The sequence below is a fragment of the Lathyrus oleraceus genome, chromosome 4, assembly GCF_024323335.1.
Source record: "Lathyrus oleraceus cultivar Zhongwan6 chromosome 4, CAAS_Psat_ZW6_1.0, whole genome shotgun sequence".
Classification (NCBI taxonomy): domain Eukaryota; kingdom Viridiplantae; phylum Streptophyta; class Magnoliopsida; order Fabales; family Fabaceae; genus Lathyrus; species Lathyrus oleraceus.
In genome coordinates this window covers 52,249,716-52,262,986 of record NC_066582.1, presented here as the reverse complement: position 1 = coordinate 52,262,986, position 13,271 = coordinate 52,249,716, and the positions used below count along the sequence as shown (strand labels likewise).

The following is a 13,271-nucleotide window of genomic DNA, read 5'->3' as shown; positions in this document are numbered from 1 at the left end:
TGGGGCAAGTGCTGTAGTTTCGTCTCTCCATCAAAAGCTGAGGTATCCAATAGAGGGTAAGATCGTCACTGTGTGTGGAGAAGAAGAATATATTGTCAGTAGTGTGCAGGCCTTCAGATACGTTGAGATGGATGGTGAATTCTTTGAGACTCCTTCTCAGTCATTTGAAGTGGTTCCTCCCCCCAGTCCTGTCCTTAAGCCAACTCCCCTTGTGCCCAAGGTTATTCGTACTCCTCCTGCTATGATTTCTCTGAAAGATGCTCAAGCCGTGGTTGAAGATGGTGGTCGTACTGGCTGGGGTCAACTGATCGATGTACCGTACAAGTCTGATAAGTCTGGCCTGGGGTTTAACTCTGAAAAGATAGTCAAAGATCAGATTAATGTTGTAGAAGATGCTGATAGCGATTGTGACTTGGATAGCTGGATTTTCCCAACAATTGGTGACGGGCTCAATAATTGGAAGGCTGAAGACACTATTCCGATTTCCTTTAGTCAAGAGTAATTGTTATTGTCTATTTTAGTGTTGCAAATTTTAATTTTTTACAATTGAACTTCTTAAAAGCAGTGTGTCTATGCCCGGGGCACAATAGCTAATTTGTTAAGGGTTTTGTCATCTTCATAAGCATATTCACATTCAATAAATCAATGGATGTTTTGCATTCAAATATCGCGCTCTTTATCTTTCCTGTCATCTTTCAAACGAGCTATGTTTTCTTACACACACTCACGTAACGAATTGCAGACCCATATCCACTCTGGATCCTGTTGATAATAGTTCTGCTACTGTTAATTATGACTTTGAAAATCCGATCTACCAAGCCGAGGATGGAAGTGAGGAAGATTGTGAAGTACCTAAAGAGCTTGCCAGACTGGTACTGCAAGAAGAAAAGACTATACAGCCGCATGAGGAATCAATCGAAATTGTAAATCTGGGTACTGAGGTAGACAAGAAAGAAGTCAAAATAGGAGCAGGCTTGGGAGACAGTATCAAGGAAAGATTGATTCAGATGTTACATGACTATATTGAGATTTTTGCTTGGTCTTATGAAGACATGTCAGGACTGAATACTGATATAGTAGTACATCGTTTGCCGATGAAGGAAGATTGTCATCCTGTTAAGCAAAAGGTTCGTCGCATGCGTCCTGAAATGTCCGAGAAAATCAAAGCCGAAGTTATGAAACAATTTAATGCCGGTTTTCTAGCCGTTACTTCTTATCCTCAATGGGTTGCTAATGTGGTACCAGTGCCGAAGAAGGATGGTAAGGTGCGAATGTGCGTAGATTACAGAGATTTGAATAAAGCGAGTCCCAAAGATGACTTTCCACTTCCGCACATTGATGTTCTGGTAGATAACACCGCTCAACACAAGGTATTCTCCTTCATGGATGGATTCTCGGGTTATAACCAGATTAAGATGGCACCTGAAGACATGGAAAAAACTACGTTTGTGACGCAATGGGGCATTTTTTGTTACAAAGTAATGCCATTCGGGTTGAAGAACGCCGGGGCAACGTACCAGCGTGCTATGGTGGTTTTGTTCCATGACATGATCCATCATGAAATAGAAGTATATGTGGATGACATGATAGCCAGATCTCATACTGAAGAAGAACATCTCGATCATTTATACAAACTGTTTGAGAGGTTGAAGAAATACAAGTTGAGATTGAACCCGAACAAATGCACCTTTGGAGTAAGATCCGGTAAACTCTTGGGCTTTATTGTCAGTGGTAAAGGAATTGAGGTTGACCCGGCCAAGGTGAGAGCTATTCGAGAAATGCCAGTTCCCCGTACAAATAAAGAAGTCAGAGGTTTCTTGGGACGCTTGAATTACATTGCCCAATTTATTTCCCATTTGACCGCTACTTGCAAACCCATCTTCAAATTACTGAGGAAAAATCAAGAGATGATATGGAATGATGAATGTCAAGAAGCTTTCGACAAAATCAAGAAGTATCTCCAAGAACCTCCGATTTTAATGCCCCAAGTTGAAGGAAGACCTCTAATCATGTATTTGACCGTGTTAGAAAATTCGATGGGGTGTGTGTTGGGGCAACATGACGAGTCTGGTCGAAAAGAGCATGCCATATACTACCTTAACAAAAAGTTTACCGACTGTGAAACAAGATACTCATTGCTCGAGAAAACTTGCTGTGCTTTGGCTTGGGCTGCTCACCGACTAAGACAGTATATGTTGAATCATACCACTTTATTGATTTCTAAGATGGATCCTATCAAATATATATTTGAGAAACCTGCCCTCTCTGGAAGAATAGCAAGGTGGCAGATGATTTTAACAGAGTATGATATCCAATACACTACTCAGAAAGCAATCAAAGGAAGCGTGTTAGCCGATCATTTGGCTCATCAAGCAGTGGATGATTACCAATCTATGAATTTTGAGTTCCCAGATGAGGATGTCATGCTTGTTACTGATTATGAAGAACCTGGACCGGATGAAGGACCCGAAAGGGAATCCCGATGGACTATGGTTTTTGATGGATCTTCTAATGCATTGGGCAATGGTGTCGGTGTTGTAATCATTTCCCCCAAGGGTTGCCATACGCCTTTCACTGCTAGACTATGTTTTGATTGTACCAACAATATGGCTGAGTATGAAGCATGTATTTTGGGACTCAGGGCTGCCATGGACCTGAGAATCAAGTTTTTGAGTGTGTACGGAGACTCAGCCTTAGTAATCAGTCAGATCAAAGGAGAATGGGACACTAAACATCCGAATCTCATCCCTTATCGAGAGCGGGTGTTGACATTAATCCGATACTTTGAAAAGATTACATTCGAACATATTCCACGAGAAGAGAATCAGTTGGCAGACGCATTGGCTACCATGTCATCTATGTTCAGAGTCAGATGGGACAATGAAGCTCCCATGATCACCATTGAACGATTAGATGAACCAGCATACTGTTATGAACTTAATGCTGATGAAGTAGAAGAGAAACCTTGGTTCCACGAAGTAAAAAGATATTTAGAAACTCAGGAATACCCTGAAGGGGCATCCATCAACGACAGAAAATTTCTGAGGAAGTTCTCCGCTAAATTCTTTTTGAGTAACGGGGTATTATACAAACGTAATCATGGTTCGACTTTGCTTTGCTGTGTGGACAAAAAAGAAGCAGAAAAGATCATAGAAGACATGCACAACGGTATCTTTGGGACTCACTCTAGTGGACATACGATGGCCAAGAAGATTCTGAGATCAGGGTATTATTGGTCTACCATGGAAGCTGATTGCCACCATCACTCCAGAACTTGTCACAAGTGCCAGATCTATGCGGATAAAGTACATGTGCCTCCTGCTCCATTGAACGTGTTGACAGCACCTTGGCCCTTTGCAATGTGGGGCATTGATATGATTGGAGAGATTAAACCTACTGCTTCTAATGGACATCGTTTCATTCTTGTTGCTATTGATTACTTTACGAAGTGGGTAGAGGAAACCTCATTTGCTTTTGTCACCAAGAATGTGGTGGCACGATTCATCAAGAATAATCTCATTTGTCGATACGGCATCCCTGAAAGAGTTATCACTGACAATGGTACTAATTTGAACAACAAGATGATTACTGAACTCTGCACGCAGTTCAAGATAAAACACCATAACTCTTCTCCGTACCGGCCCAAGATGAATGGCGTCGTAGAAGCTGCTAATAAGAATATTAAAAAGATTATACAAAAGATGACAGTAACATACAAAGACTGGCATGAGATGTTACCATTTGCTCTTCATGGTTATCGCACTTCAGTACGCACTTCGACAGGGACAACTCCCTTCTCTTTAGTCTACGGAATGGAAGCCGTTTTACCAGTGGAAGTTCAGATTCCCTCTCTAAGAATCATGAAAGAGGCAAGCTTAGATGAGGATGAATGGATTCAGACTCGACTCGATCAGGTAAATTTGATTGATGAAAAGAGACTCGCGGCTGTTTGTCATGGGCAGATATATCAGAAGTGCATGATCCAGGCATTTAACAAAAAGGTCAAGAGACAGGTGTATCGAATTGGCGACTTGGTGATGAAGCGTATCATTCTACCACAAGGTGATCCCAGAGGCAAATGGACTCCCACATACGAAGGGCCATTTGTAGTTAAGAAGGTATTCTCTGGTGGAGCCATGATGCTCACTACAATGGATGGCGAAGACTTCCCACATCCCGTGAACGCAGACATAGTCAAAAAATACTACGCATAAAAGAGACCCGCTAGGTCGACGTATCTAGGCAAAAGTAAGGGCATCCCGGCGAACCAAAAGGGTTCGGGCAAAAATTAGGGATAAACATATAAAAATGTACACCCGGCAAGTCGAAAACCTGAAAAGGCGGCTTGGGCAAAAAAAGGGGTATCCTGGTGGACTGAAAACCTGAAAAGGAGGTCCGGGCAAAAATTAGGGATTAAAAGCGTATGACTATGTCCCGTTCTCAGACAACTTCACCCAAGTCAAAGGGACTGAACAAGCCAATCACTTCTAATCCGACAGTAGGAGATGAGATGCTTGAAGACATAATGACAGTGGCAGAATTAAAATCAACAGGGCTTTTCCTTCATATCTTTTCTTTGTTTTCTCGACAATTTCCTCTTACTAGGATTTCTGTCTCCTTGTGCTCAAATTGCCTGTTTATAGGCCCTCTTTCAAAATCAATACAATTTTATTCCCAAAAGGATGCTTTCGTTTTACTTTTTCCGTTTTGTTTGTGTAAACGTCCATTGATTTAATTTGAATTAATATATGCATTTGAATATGATCGATGTTTACCAAAAATGCACGCATAAAATAGAAATAGCGATTACTACAAGACTTCAGGATCGAGGAGAAGGTCTAACCATGTTTTCCAATGAATCCGTTGCTAATTCTATTCCCCAGCAAAGCCAGTTATTCCCCAGAAGAAATTGGCATTACTAGACAAATTGGTCATCTCTTCCACCCCCAGCCAGGCTTCTGTTGAACATTTCTACCATCAGACAGAAATCAAATACCCCCAGCTGAGAAAGGGTCATCAATACAAATATCTCCAACCAGGATATGGGGATTTATTTTCCCCTGGCAAAATTCTCAGACGCATAATTCATTCCATGCATCATTTCACATCACATACATGCATACAATGTTCGCATTTATTTTCAAAAGCATAAAACATCTCATGCATCATGACATGGCATGAAGCTAACTTTTCTTTTCAGGTTAATTATCCTTCTGATATAGTCAAAATAAAAGGTTCATTCAGGCAGACACCTTTATCAATTACATTCAAGATTCAGATACAGCTTTCAGATATACTCCATATGAACATTCATTCTGGCAAGCATTCTGGCATCTTCCTAATGATGGCATCTTTAAGCCCATCTCAGACATTTACTGCAAATACAACAAATATTATCAGATACAGCCTAACGTACGGTTCATTCTGATTCAGCCCAACATATGACTTCTTCAACTACTCCAATACGGTCTAACGTACGACCCATTTGGATCTTCAAATCCTCAGATACTGCCTAGCGTACGGTACATTACGGGGTGTAGTCTAGCGTACGACTACTTTCTTCTTCAAATACAGCCTAACGTACGACTCATTCTGCAACTCCAATACGGTCTAACGTACGACCCATTTGGATCTTCAAATCCTCAGATACTGCCTAGCGTACGGTACATTCCGGGGTGTAGTCTAGCGTACGATTACTTTCTTCTTCAGATACAGCCTAACGTACGACTCATTCTGCAACTCCAATACGGTCTAACGTACGACCCATTGGGATCTTCAACTCATTTACGATCTAGCGTACGATCCATTCTGATTCTACCTTCGTCAGATACAGTCTAACGTACGGCTCATTCTGCAACTCAGATACGATCTAGCGTACGATCCATTCTGATCTTTCATCCCCAGCGAAGTCACCCGCCTAATGGTTAACTCATTCTGCTACTCAGATACGATCTAGCGAACGATCCATTCTGATCTTTACCTCTCCAGAGGTAGCCTAATAGATGGGTCATTCTGCGATTCAGATACGATCTAGTGTATGATCCATTCTGATCCTTCATCCCCAACAGTGTATGGCCCATTCTGATCTTTCATCATCAAACTTCCTGGATGGCATCTTTAAGCCCATCTCCATCAAGACTAACCTTTGATTAATAAGTGCACATTTTTGGGGCATTCTAGTGTTCAATAATCTTCCACCTCCAGACCACGAATGGCGTACACACCATTCTAACTCTCTCGGTTCAAGAATATTGAACAGGGGCAGCTGTCATACCCCAAAATTTGCCCGTTAATATTACAAGGCATTTTTTAAGGCACTCCAACTTATTTTTCAAGGCATTGATCTTAAAGGAACAAAGACCCAGCTCACAGGTGGCCAAATCCAGAAAATGGCTCAAACTGGCATGCTCGCTAGGCGAGCAAATCCTTCGCCTAACGAACCCTTCGCTACACCACTCGCCTAGCGAAGCTTGCGAATACCAGAAATTTTGGGCTTCATTCTGAGCCCATTAGGTCACAAAAATCACTATAAATACCAAGACCTCATTAAGAAAAAAGGGGACGAAAACGGAGGAACTAAGGAGAACACCCACAGACAGCAAACCCTGGAGGCTAACCCAGAGAATTCAGAGCAACCCTAAAGGAAACCCTGAAGGAAACTCATCTGCACCAAGGTTATCTCCGCCCAACTCAATCCGGCGCCAACCCTAAGAGTGACTTGCCAATTCAAGGTTGCAATTCAATTGCAAACAAGTTTGCATTACTATTACCGCTTTATGTTCTTAATTTGCATGTGACATTATGATTGAATTTATAAAAATATCTTAAGTTTTCCATTTGAATTTAAGTATGTATGAATATCTTGAACGTTTAACCATGTAATTTCTGTGATGGATGCCATAGGGTGTGAAGCTTGCTGGAATCGTACTGTTCTAAAATTCAAAACCCGCAGCCGTTCGCTAGCACATCGCTAAGCGAACATGTAGCGAGTGTTCGCCAAGCCCTCGCTAGGCGAGGCAGCAGCGAACATGACAGTCGCTGATTTCTTCGTTCTGATTTTTGCTTAGCTGACATGTTTTATCGTAATCATGCATTATTTACCTGACACTATTTCTGTCGTGATGCCTTTTATTTTGTGCAACTCTTGATTGCACCCTGATTTGGTATTCTGACCTGTTTGCTGAATTTTGTAAGGGTTCACATACTCCCGGAGAAGGTAGCTTGCTAGGTATTCCACTTTATTTGTGGGATACCCTTGGGGAGATTCACCCTAATTACCTAATTGATTATAATGTGGACCTAATTACCTAATTGATTACAACTACCTAATTGATTGTAAAATATTGCCTTTGAATATGTGATCTTGGACCTCTCTTTGTTGCCTTACGGTATTACGGTATTATGGTCATGTCCCGCGAATGTGGGGATACACTTAGCAAAGACCCTTCGATTAAATCATCATGTCCCTATAAAATAAATCATCGTCCCTCGGATGTTGCCTGCGAATATATGATTTTTGTCCCTCGGTGACCCGTCGTTGTAGCCTACGGTTAAATGATGGTCGTCCCTTCGAATGCTAAGGTATCCTTACAAATGTTGCCTTCAATGACCAATCGATGACCCTACGATGACCCTTTTACATCCAAAGGATAAAACTACTTACTTCTCAATAGTAAGGACAGTTTTACCCTCATAAGGATAGGAAATGCCCATAAAGGCCTTGGGCAGGTATAACTCTTAATTGCTGGCTCACAACCTAAAACATTTTTCATACCTCACACTTTGCGAATACTAGAAAATCACCACTTGGTATACATTCGTACTAGAATCATTGCCAAGTTATATTTTTCTAAACCGCTTTCAAAATTAAACGAGATAAATACTTTGTATACATTCGTACCAGAATCATTACAAAGTTAAACTCTCTTTTCAAAACATTTTTAAGCAATTCACAAACACTTTTTTCAGACAAACATAAGTGATTAAGCAATTAAGAGCCCATGGATAACCATGGATACAAAGGGTGCTAACACCTTCCCTTTGTATAATGTACCTCCCGAACCCAAAATCTAATCAAGGTCTTTCCTGTTCTTTTCCACCTTTCCTTATTGGATAAAAGAAAAGTCGGTGGCGACTCTTGCTATCCGCGACATTTGCTTTCCAAAGCAAAAACACACAAAGTCACTTCACCGTATGACAAGTAGCAACTTGGTTATTTTACAGTTTTCTTTTATAAAAATTAAATGACACATTACCATAATGTATTATGATTGTTTAATTAAAGAAATACGGAATTTCCACTAAACTATGTTTCTCCTTTTATGATAATGAAAGGGAACGATGAATTCGGGGTACAACCAGATAGATCAAAACCCAACCACAAAGACTCTGAGATGTCGTCACAAATGTCACATGCATATGATTAAAATAATCAAAACCTCACGATGAATGCTTACACACAAAGAAAGCAAACCCCAAGTTGAAAAATAACTGGCTCACCCCTTCTCAATGGTGGTGAGTTTGCCATACGTCAACCTCAAACCAGATTTTCATCTAGGGGCATGGGAAGAGGTACTGACCCTTGACCAGGAACTGTCCCTAGAGATGTCCAATAAACTTCGAGTATAAACTCGGAGGAAAAGTTGAGTCCTAAAGAAACAAACTCAAGACCAAAATCGATACCACAAACCAGGTAACATATGAGTAAGTGATAGAATGAAGTATATATATTCCAGGACAAAAACAACAAGGTTCACACACATCGGATCAAGACAAAAAGACCATTTTCTCATTCTCAATAGCTTGATCAAGACGAACTCGATCTCGGAAGATTGACATGGTAGGATAAAAATATTCTACCTGCTTCAAGGAACTCTCAAGACATCCTTAGGAATAAAGAAATTTTCTTGTATTGACTTGGCTAAATCCTTAGATAGATCAAGATTCTCTTTGCCCGTTGTACAAATGTCATCCTCAACCTTCTTCTGACTTTTTTGAGACTGTTTCAGAGACTTCTCTAGCTTTTCAATCCTTTTTCGAGCAGGATCTAAGGACCAATTCACTTCTTTTAGACCATCTTCCACCTTGGACAAAGATGAATGGGTGGAAGTCAAGCCTTGTTTTTCTCAGTTGCTTCACAGGAAAGCAACTTCATTTTTCCAACCAGAGTAATGACTTTGGATCCAATACTTGCGGAAGACGTTCATGCATATAGGTGGAGGACCAGGTTCTAAATGGAAGATCTTCACATACGCCTTTTCATTAAGAGGAGTAACTAGGTAAAAATGATCCTTGAAATGATTCATGCTATCAAAATAAGTCTTGAAATATATGATGTTTTTCCTTAAGGAGAGCAAACCAAAACTATTCGCGTAGTTTGGGTTATTTTGAGTTTTAAAAAGATGAAAGAATAATGTCACAATCGACTTACTACCCTTATACTTTCTTTAGTGTTGGAAATCTTTAACGAATGCTCTGCTCACTAGATGTAATTGTGAAAGGCGATGAGCAATTGGTTCAATACGTTGACTTCAAATTCATTAAAGGAAAGTTGATAACCTAGGAAAGAGAATAAGAATTCGTGAAAAGGAACGACACATACATTGTATTGGAAGAAGATTCTCTTATATCCATCTGGGGGAAACACTTTCTAGCCAACTGTAGGACCTACGTTAGTAAAAGTTTGGTCTAAGACATGTTCACGTACAAAAGTGGAAATAGTCCCTAGTATGTCTAGATCCACTCAGTCGCCTTGAATATCTTTTATGGCCTTCTTGGTCGAGGTTGACACAATATCCATGTTTAAAATATATTTGAAAGAAAATGAATGCATGTACGATGTAACAAGCAAGCTCAAACACTCACTTTCTTAGAAACCCCAAAAAAGGGGAACAATAGTAAAAGGAGAATGTTGAACTTTGGAACTTAGAGGAAGGAACAATCGAACATGCAATACAAGTGCGAACAAACAAAGTCGTATGAACTTGATCCAATTCTAAAACAAGAATGCTCTCTGAGAAGAAAGATGAAGAAGTACTCTTTTGGAAGATCGTTAACAACAGAAAAGGTAAAGTAATGCTTCAAAATCCCTTTTATACCATACTCAGGCACTAAGGATCGCATGATTACCCTGCACCACCAACATTTGAGATCTCCTTGAAAATTGTTCAAAAAGCACTTGAGTGCTCTAAAGAAGTAGAAACATCACTATCACATATCGTAAGAGACATGTCAGTATTTCCCAATATTATGTTACGTCTTACAAGGAAAACATTTAATGCGCATATTCTAAAAAACAACCACGTCCCATCTAGAACTTCCACAACCACGGATCCCACAACCGAGTAAAGATATTTGTCACAAATCCTCACTTTCCAAAGCAAAAACAAGGCTTAGGGGACAACTATTTCGGGCATCCCATAAGACCTAAAAAGGCAAAGGTCCAATAACAACGCAATGAAGCATTTGGCGCATAACAAATAGACTCTTTTCTCTAACCGAAGAGGCAATCCCTCACGTGAATGTTATGTCAACTATCCAAATCAATCTGATGGCTGACCGCATCCCACATCGTTCCACACGCGTGCACTTACCAACCACTTGCAGAGATGTCTTCAGCAATATCCTCAACAATACTTCAGAAGACTCTCATGATGTATCTTCTCAAACAAGGAAGTCTGACGAAAAAGATCATATGAGTTTCAAAGCTTCAAAAAAAAGACGAAGACACTAAGGCAACATCTTTATCGTATAATTAAATGTTTAAACTAAATATTAAGATCAATAGAGATAATAATAAATTAGAAAAGAACTTTGTTGATTTTAAAGAATATATTTAATTTCTAGAAAATGGCATTATAATTCATAGACATGTATGTATGTTCTCTCATCTAAATTTATATTCATAACAAACACATCTAAATGAAATTTACCATATAATATAACCCCATCACACACTAAGAAACATGATAAACTTTTATTCAATTGAGCACCAGAAAAATACATTACTTTACTATATAGCATATATATAATAATTTCACCCTAAATGCAATGGATGAATCACTAATAAAATCCATTTACTTGATAATTAGGAGTTTCCCAAAAGCAATTAACATCTTGATCTTGTTCACATAGGTCCCATTGTTGAATACAGCTACCTTCTAAATGTATATCAGGCCACTGATAATCATAAACAGAATTTACAGAAGAATTACAGCTAGTACTGTTATTAGTATTATTATTCCACTCTCCACTTTCAGCTCCATTTGATGAACTCCAAAGATCACCACCATGATTTCCCACTAGTATTCCACAATTAGGATCTAGAATAATATTCTCATCACATGTTACAATGTTATTATTATTCTCATTATTCATATGATCTGGACTAACAAGTACTCCACTTTCAAACATGTAACTTAGTTTTATAATTTCATCATCCAACCATTCATATGGTTCCAAAGTGTCAACTAATTCATCCATGTTAGGAAATGATGAGTTACTTGTGTTGTAACCTTGTTGTTGTGGCTCTTCTTCTGCCCTAGAAGCATTTTCTTTTCTTTGATGTAGTGTTGTTGGTGGTTGAACTTGAAGTACCTCATCTTTCTTGTTGTTTTTGGTTTGATTTTGTTTTGGTGCATGTTGAGTTGTTGCTGTTGTTGTTGAAGCTCCTCTACTTGCTCTTCTCTTGGAAGCAGCAGCTAGGTTTACAGCAGCTATGTCAATGGGAGGAAGTGATTCATTTAATGACTTCATGAAACAGTAAATCTTTCTCCTTAAATGAGAATTCCAATAGTTTTTTATCTCATTATCGGTTCTTCCCGGTAAATGCCCCGCTATTACCGACCACCTAAAACCATAACAGCACTTCATTAATTTCACAATTATGCATAAACTATTTCTATAAGATCTCGCAAACAGTCTCAGAAGTTATAAAACACGAACATCAAAAACACGACCCCGACACTTAAACACATTTTTCCAGAAGTGTTAGTGCTACATAGTTCGTTCAAACATGTTTAATAGGAACAAGACTTTCTGGAGGCTAGCTAGAACCCTACCTGTTACCAAGAACAGCATGCAGCTTGACAATGATTTCTTCCTCTTGTGGAGTGATGTTACCTCTCTTCACATCTGACCTCAAGTAGTTTATCCATCTCAATCTGCAGCTCTTCCCACATCTCAACAACCCTAACATATTCATATACAAACATAGATCAAACACTTTTCAATAACATATATATATAAATATCATGAAAATCATTCATCATTTACCTGCATTCTTTGGCAAAGATCTCCATGACCCCTCACCATTTTCCTGTATATAATCAGTTAAGATCTTATCTTCCTCAGCAGTCCATCTTCCTTTCTTCAACCCAATTTTCTCACAGCAAGGAGATCTTCCCATTGATGATTAATAACAAGAAAACAAGAAAACAAAAAAACAAAGAGACACTAGTATAGCTATATACTAGTGTACTGTTTAGTGCTCTCTCACACATGCACTCTAAGACAGTAAAGAAAATATCCTCACTGTAGCAATATATATAAAGGAATTCAGAGGGACCAATGATTATGACATTTTAAACAAGCTTATTTTACTAGTAACTAACTAAACTACATGCAGTACTTACTGACATAAGTTGAATTTGTCAGAAATATTTTCTGCCAGAAAAACTACATGCAGTACTTACTGACATAAGTTGAATTTGTCAGAAATATTTTCTGGCAAAAGTGAGAGAGTACAACAATGTCCCCATGTTACAGCATTTTTAATCTATTACTGTGGTTACTAGGGCCTCCATTGAGACTTTTCCACCACAAAATCAACTTATAAAAAGCAAAAAACAAATCGTTAGGTACTATTTGGATAATATATAGGATCTACATTTACTTCTTTTTGGCTATGCCCTATACTATACCAGATCAGTAATAAATAGGATCATTCTCTGCACATACATTAAACCTACTTTCATTTTTTTACCTAACATATGGTGCCATTTTTTATTTATTTTTACCTGAGTTTATTGGTGAAGTTGTTTGTGTGTATTTATTTATCCAAAATTTCAAAGTGAGTATATAGATTGAGAACCATTTTCATATTTTTTTTTGCAGGTTGATGATGGAGTGAAGGAGTTTAATGCATACACTAGTTGACATTTTGAAGTTAAGGAATTATTGTTGTCTGTATAGTATATGATAGAGATGTGCCACAGATTCATAGTCTTAAAAAAAATCAATTATGTTTAAAAAAAAGGAAGAAGAAATGAGAC

At 38.8% G+C, this 13,271-nt stretch overlaps 1 protein-coding gene across 1 annotated transcript; it reads right to left on the bottom strand.

The window, feature by feature from the left end:
- Positions 1-10,993: 10,993 nt before the first annotated feature.
- LOC127073234 (transcription factor MYB111) lies at positions 10,994-12,511 on the bottom strand. The gene is made up of 3 exons (XM_051014365.1): positions 12,274-12,511; positions 12,060-12,189; positions 10,994-11,848 (listed from the first exon to the last, which is right to left on the bottom strand). The coding sequence occupies exons 1-3, from the start codon at positions 12,404-12,406 to the stop codon at positions 11,062-11,064; spliced, it is 1,050 nt and encodes a 349-aa protein (XP_050870322.1). The 5' UTR covers positions 12,407-12,511; the 3' UTR covers positions 10,994-11,061.
- Between the last annotated feature and the right edge of the window lie 760 nt (positions 12,512-13,271).

What these genes read in the sequence shown, in the direction of transcription:
- LOC127073234 (XM_051014365.1), bottom strand. Translation starts at nt 12,406, where the DNA reads ATGGGAAGATCTCCTTGCTGTGAGAAAATTGGGTTGAAGAAAGGAAGA. An exon ending in ATCTTTGCCAAAGAATGCAG is followed by an intron (nt 12,190 to 12,273) that starts GTAAATGATGAA and finishes TGAATATGTTAG; the next exon opens with GGTTGTTGAGATGTGGGAAG. An exon ending in CATGCTGTTCTTGGTAACAG is followed by an intron (nt 11,849 to 12,059) that starts GTAGGGTTCTAG and finishes TTATGGTTTTAG; the next exon opens with GTGGTCGGTAATAGCGGGGC.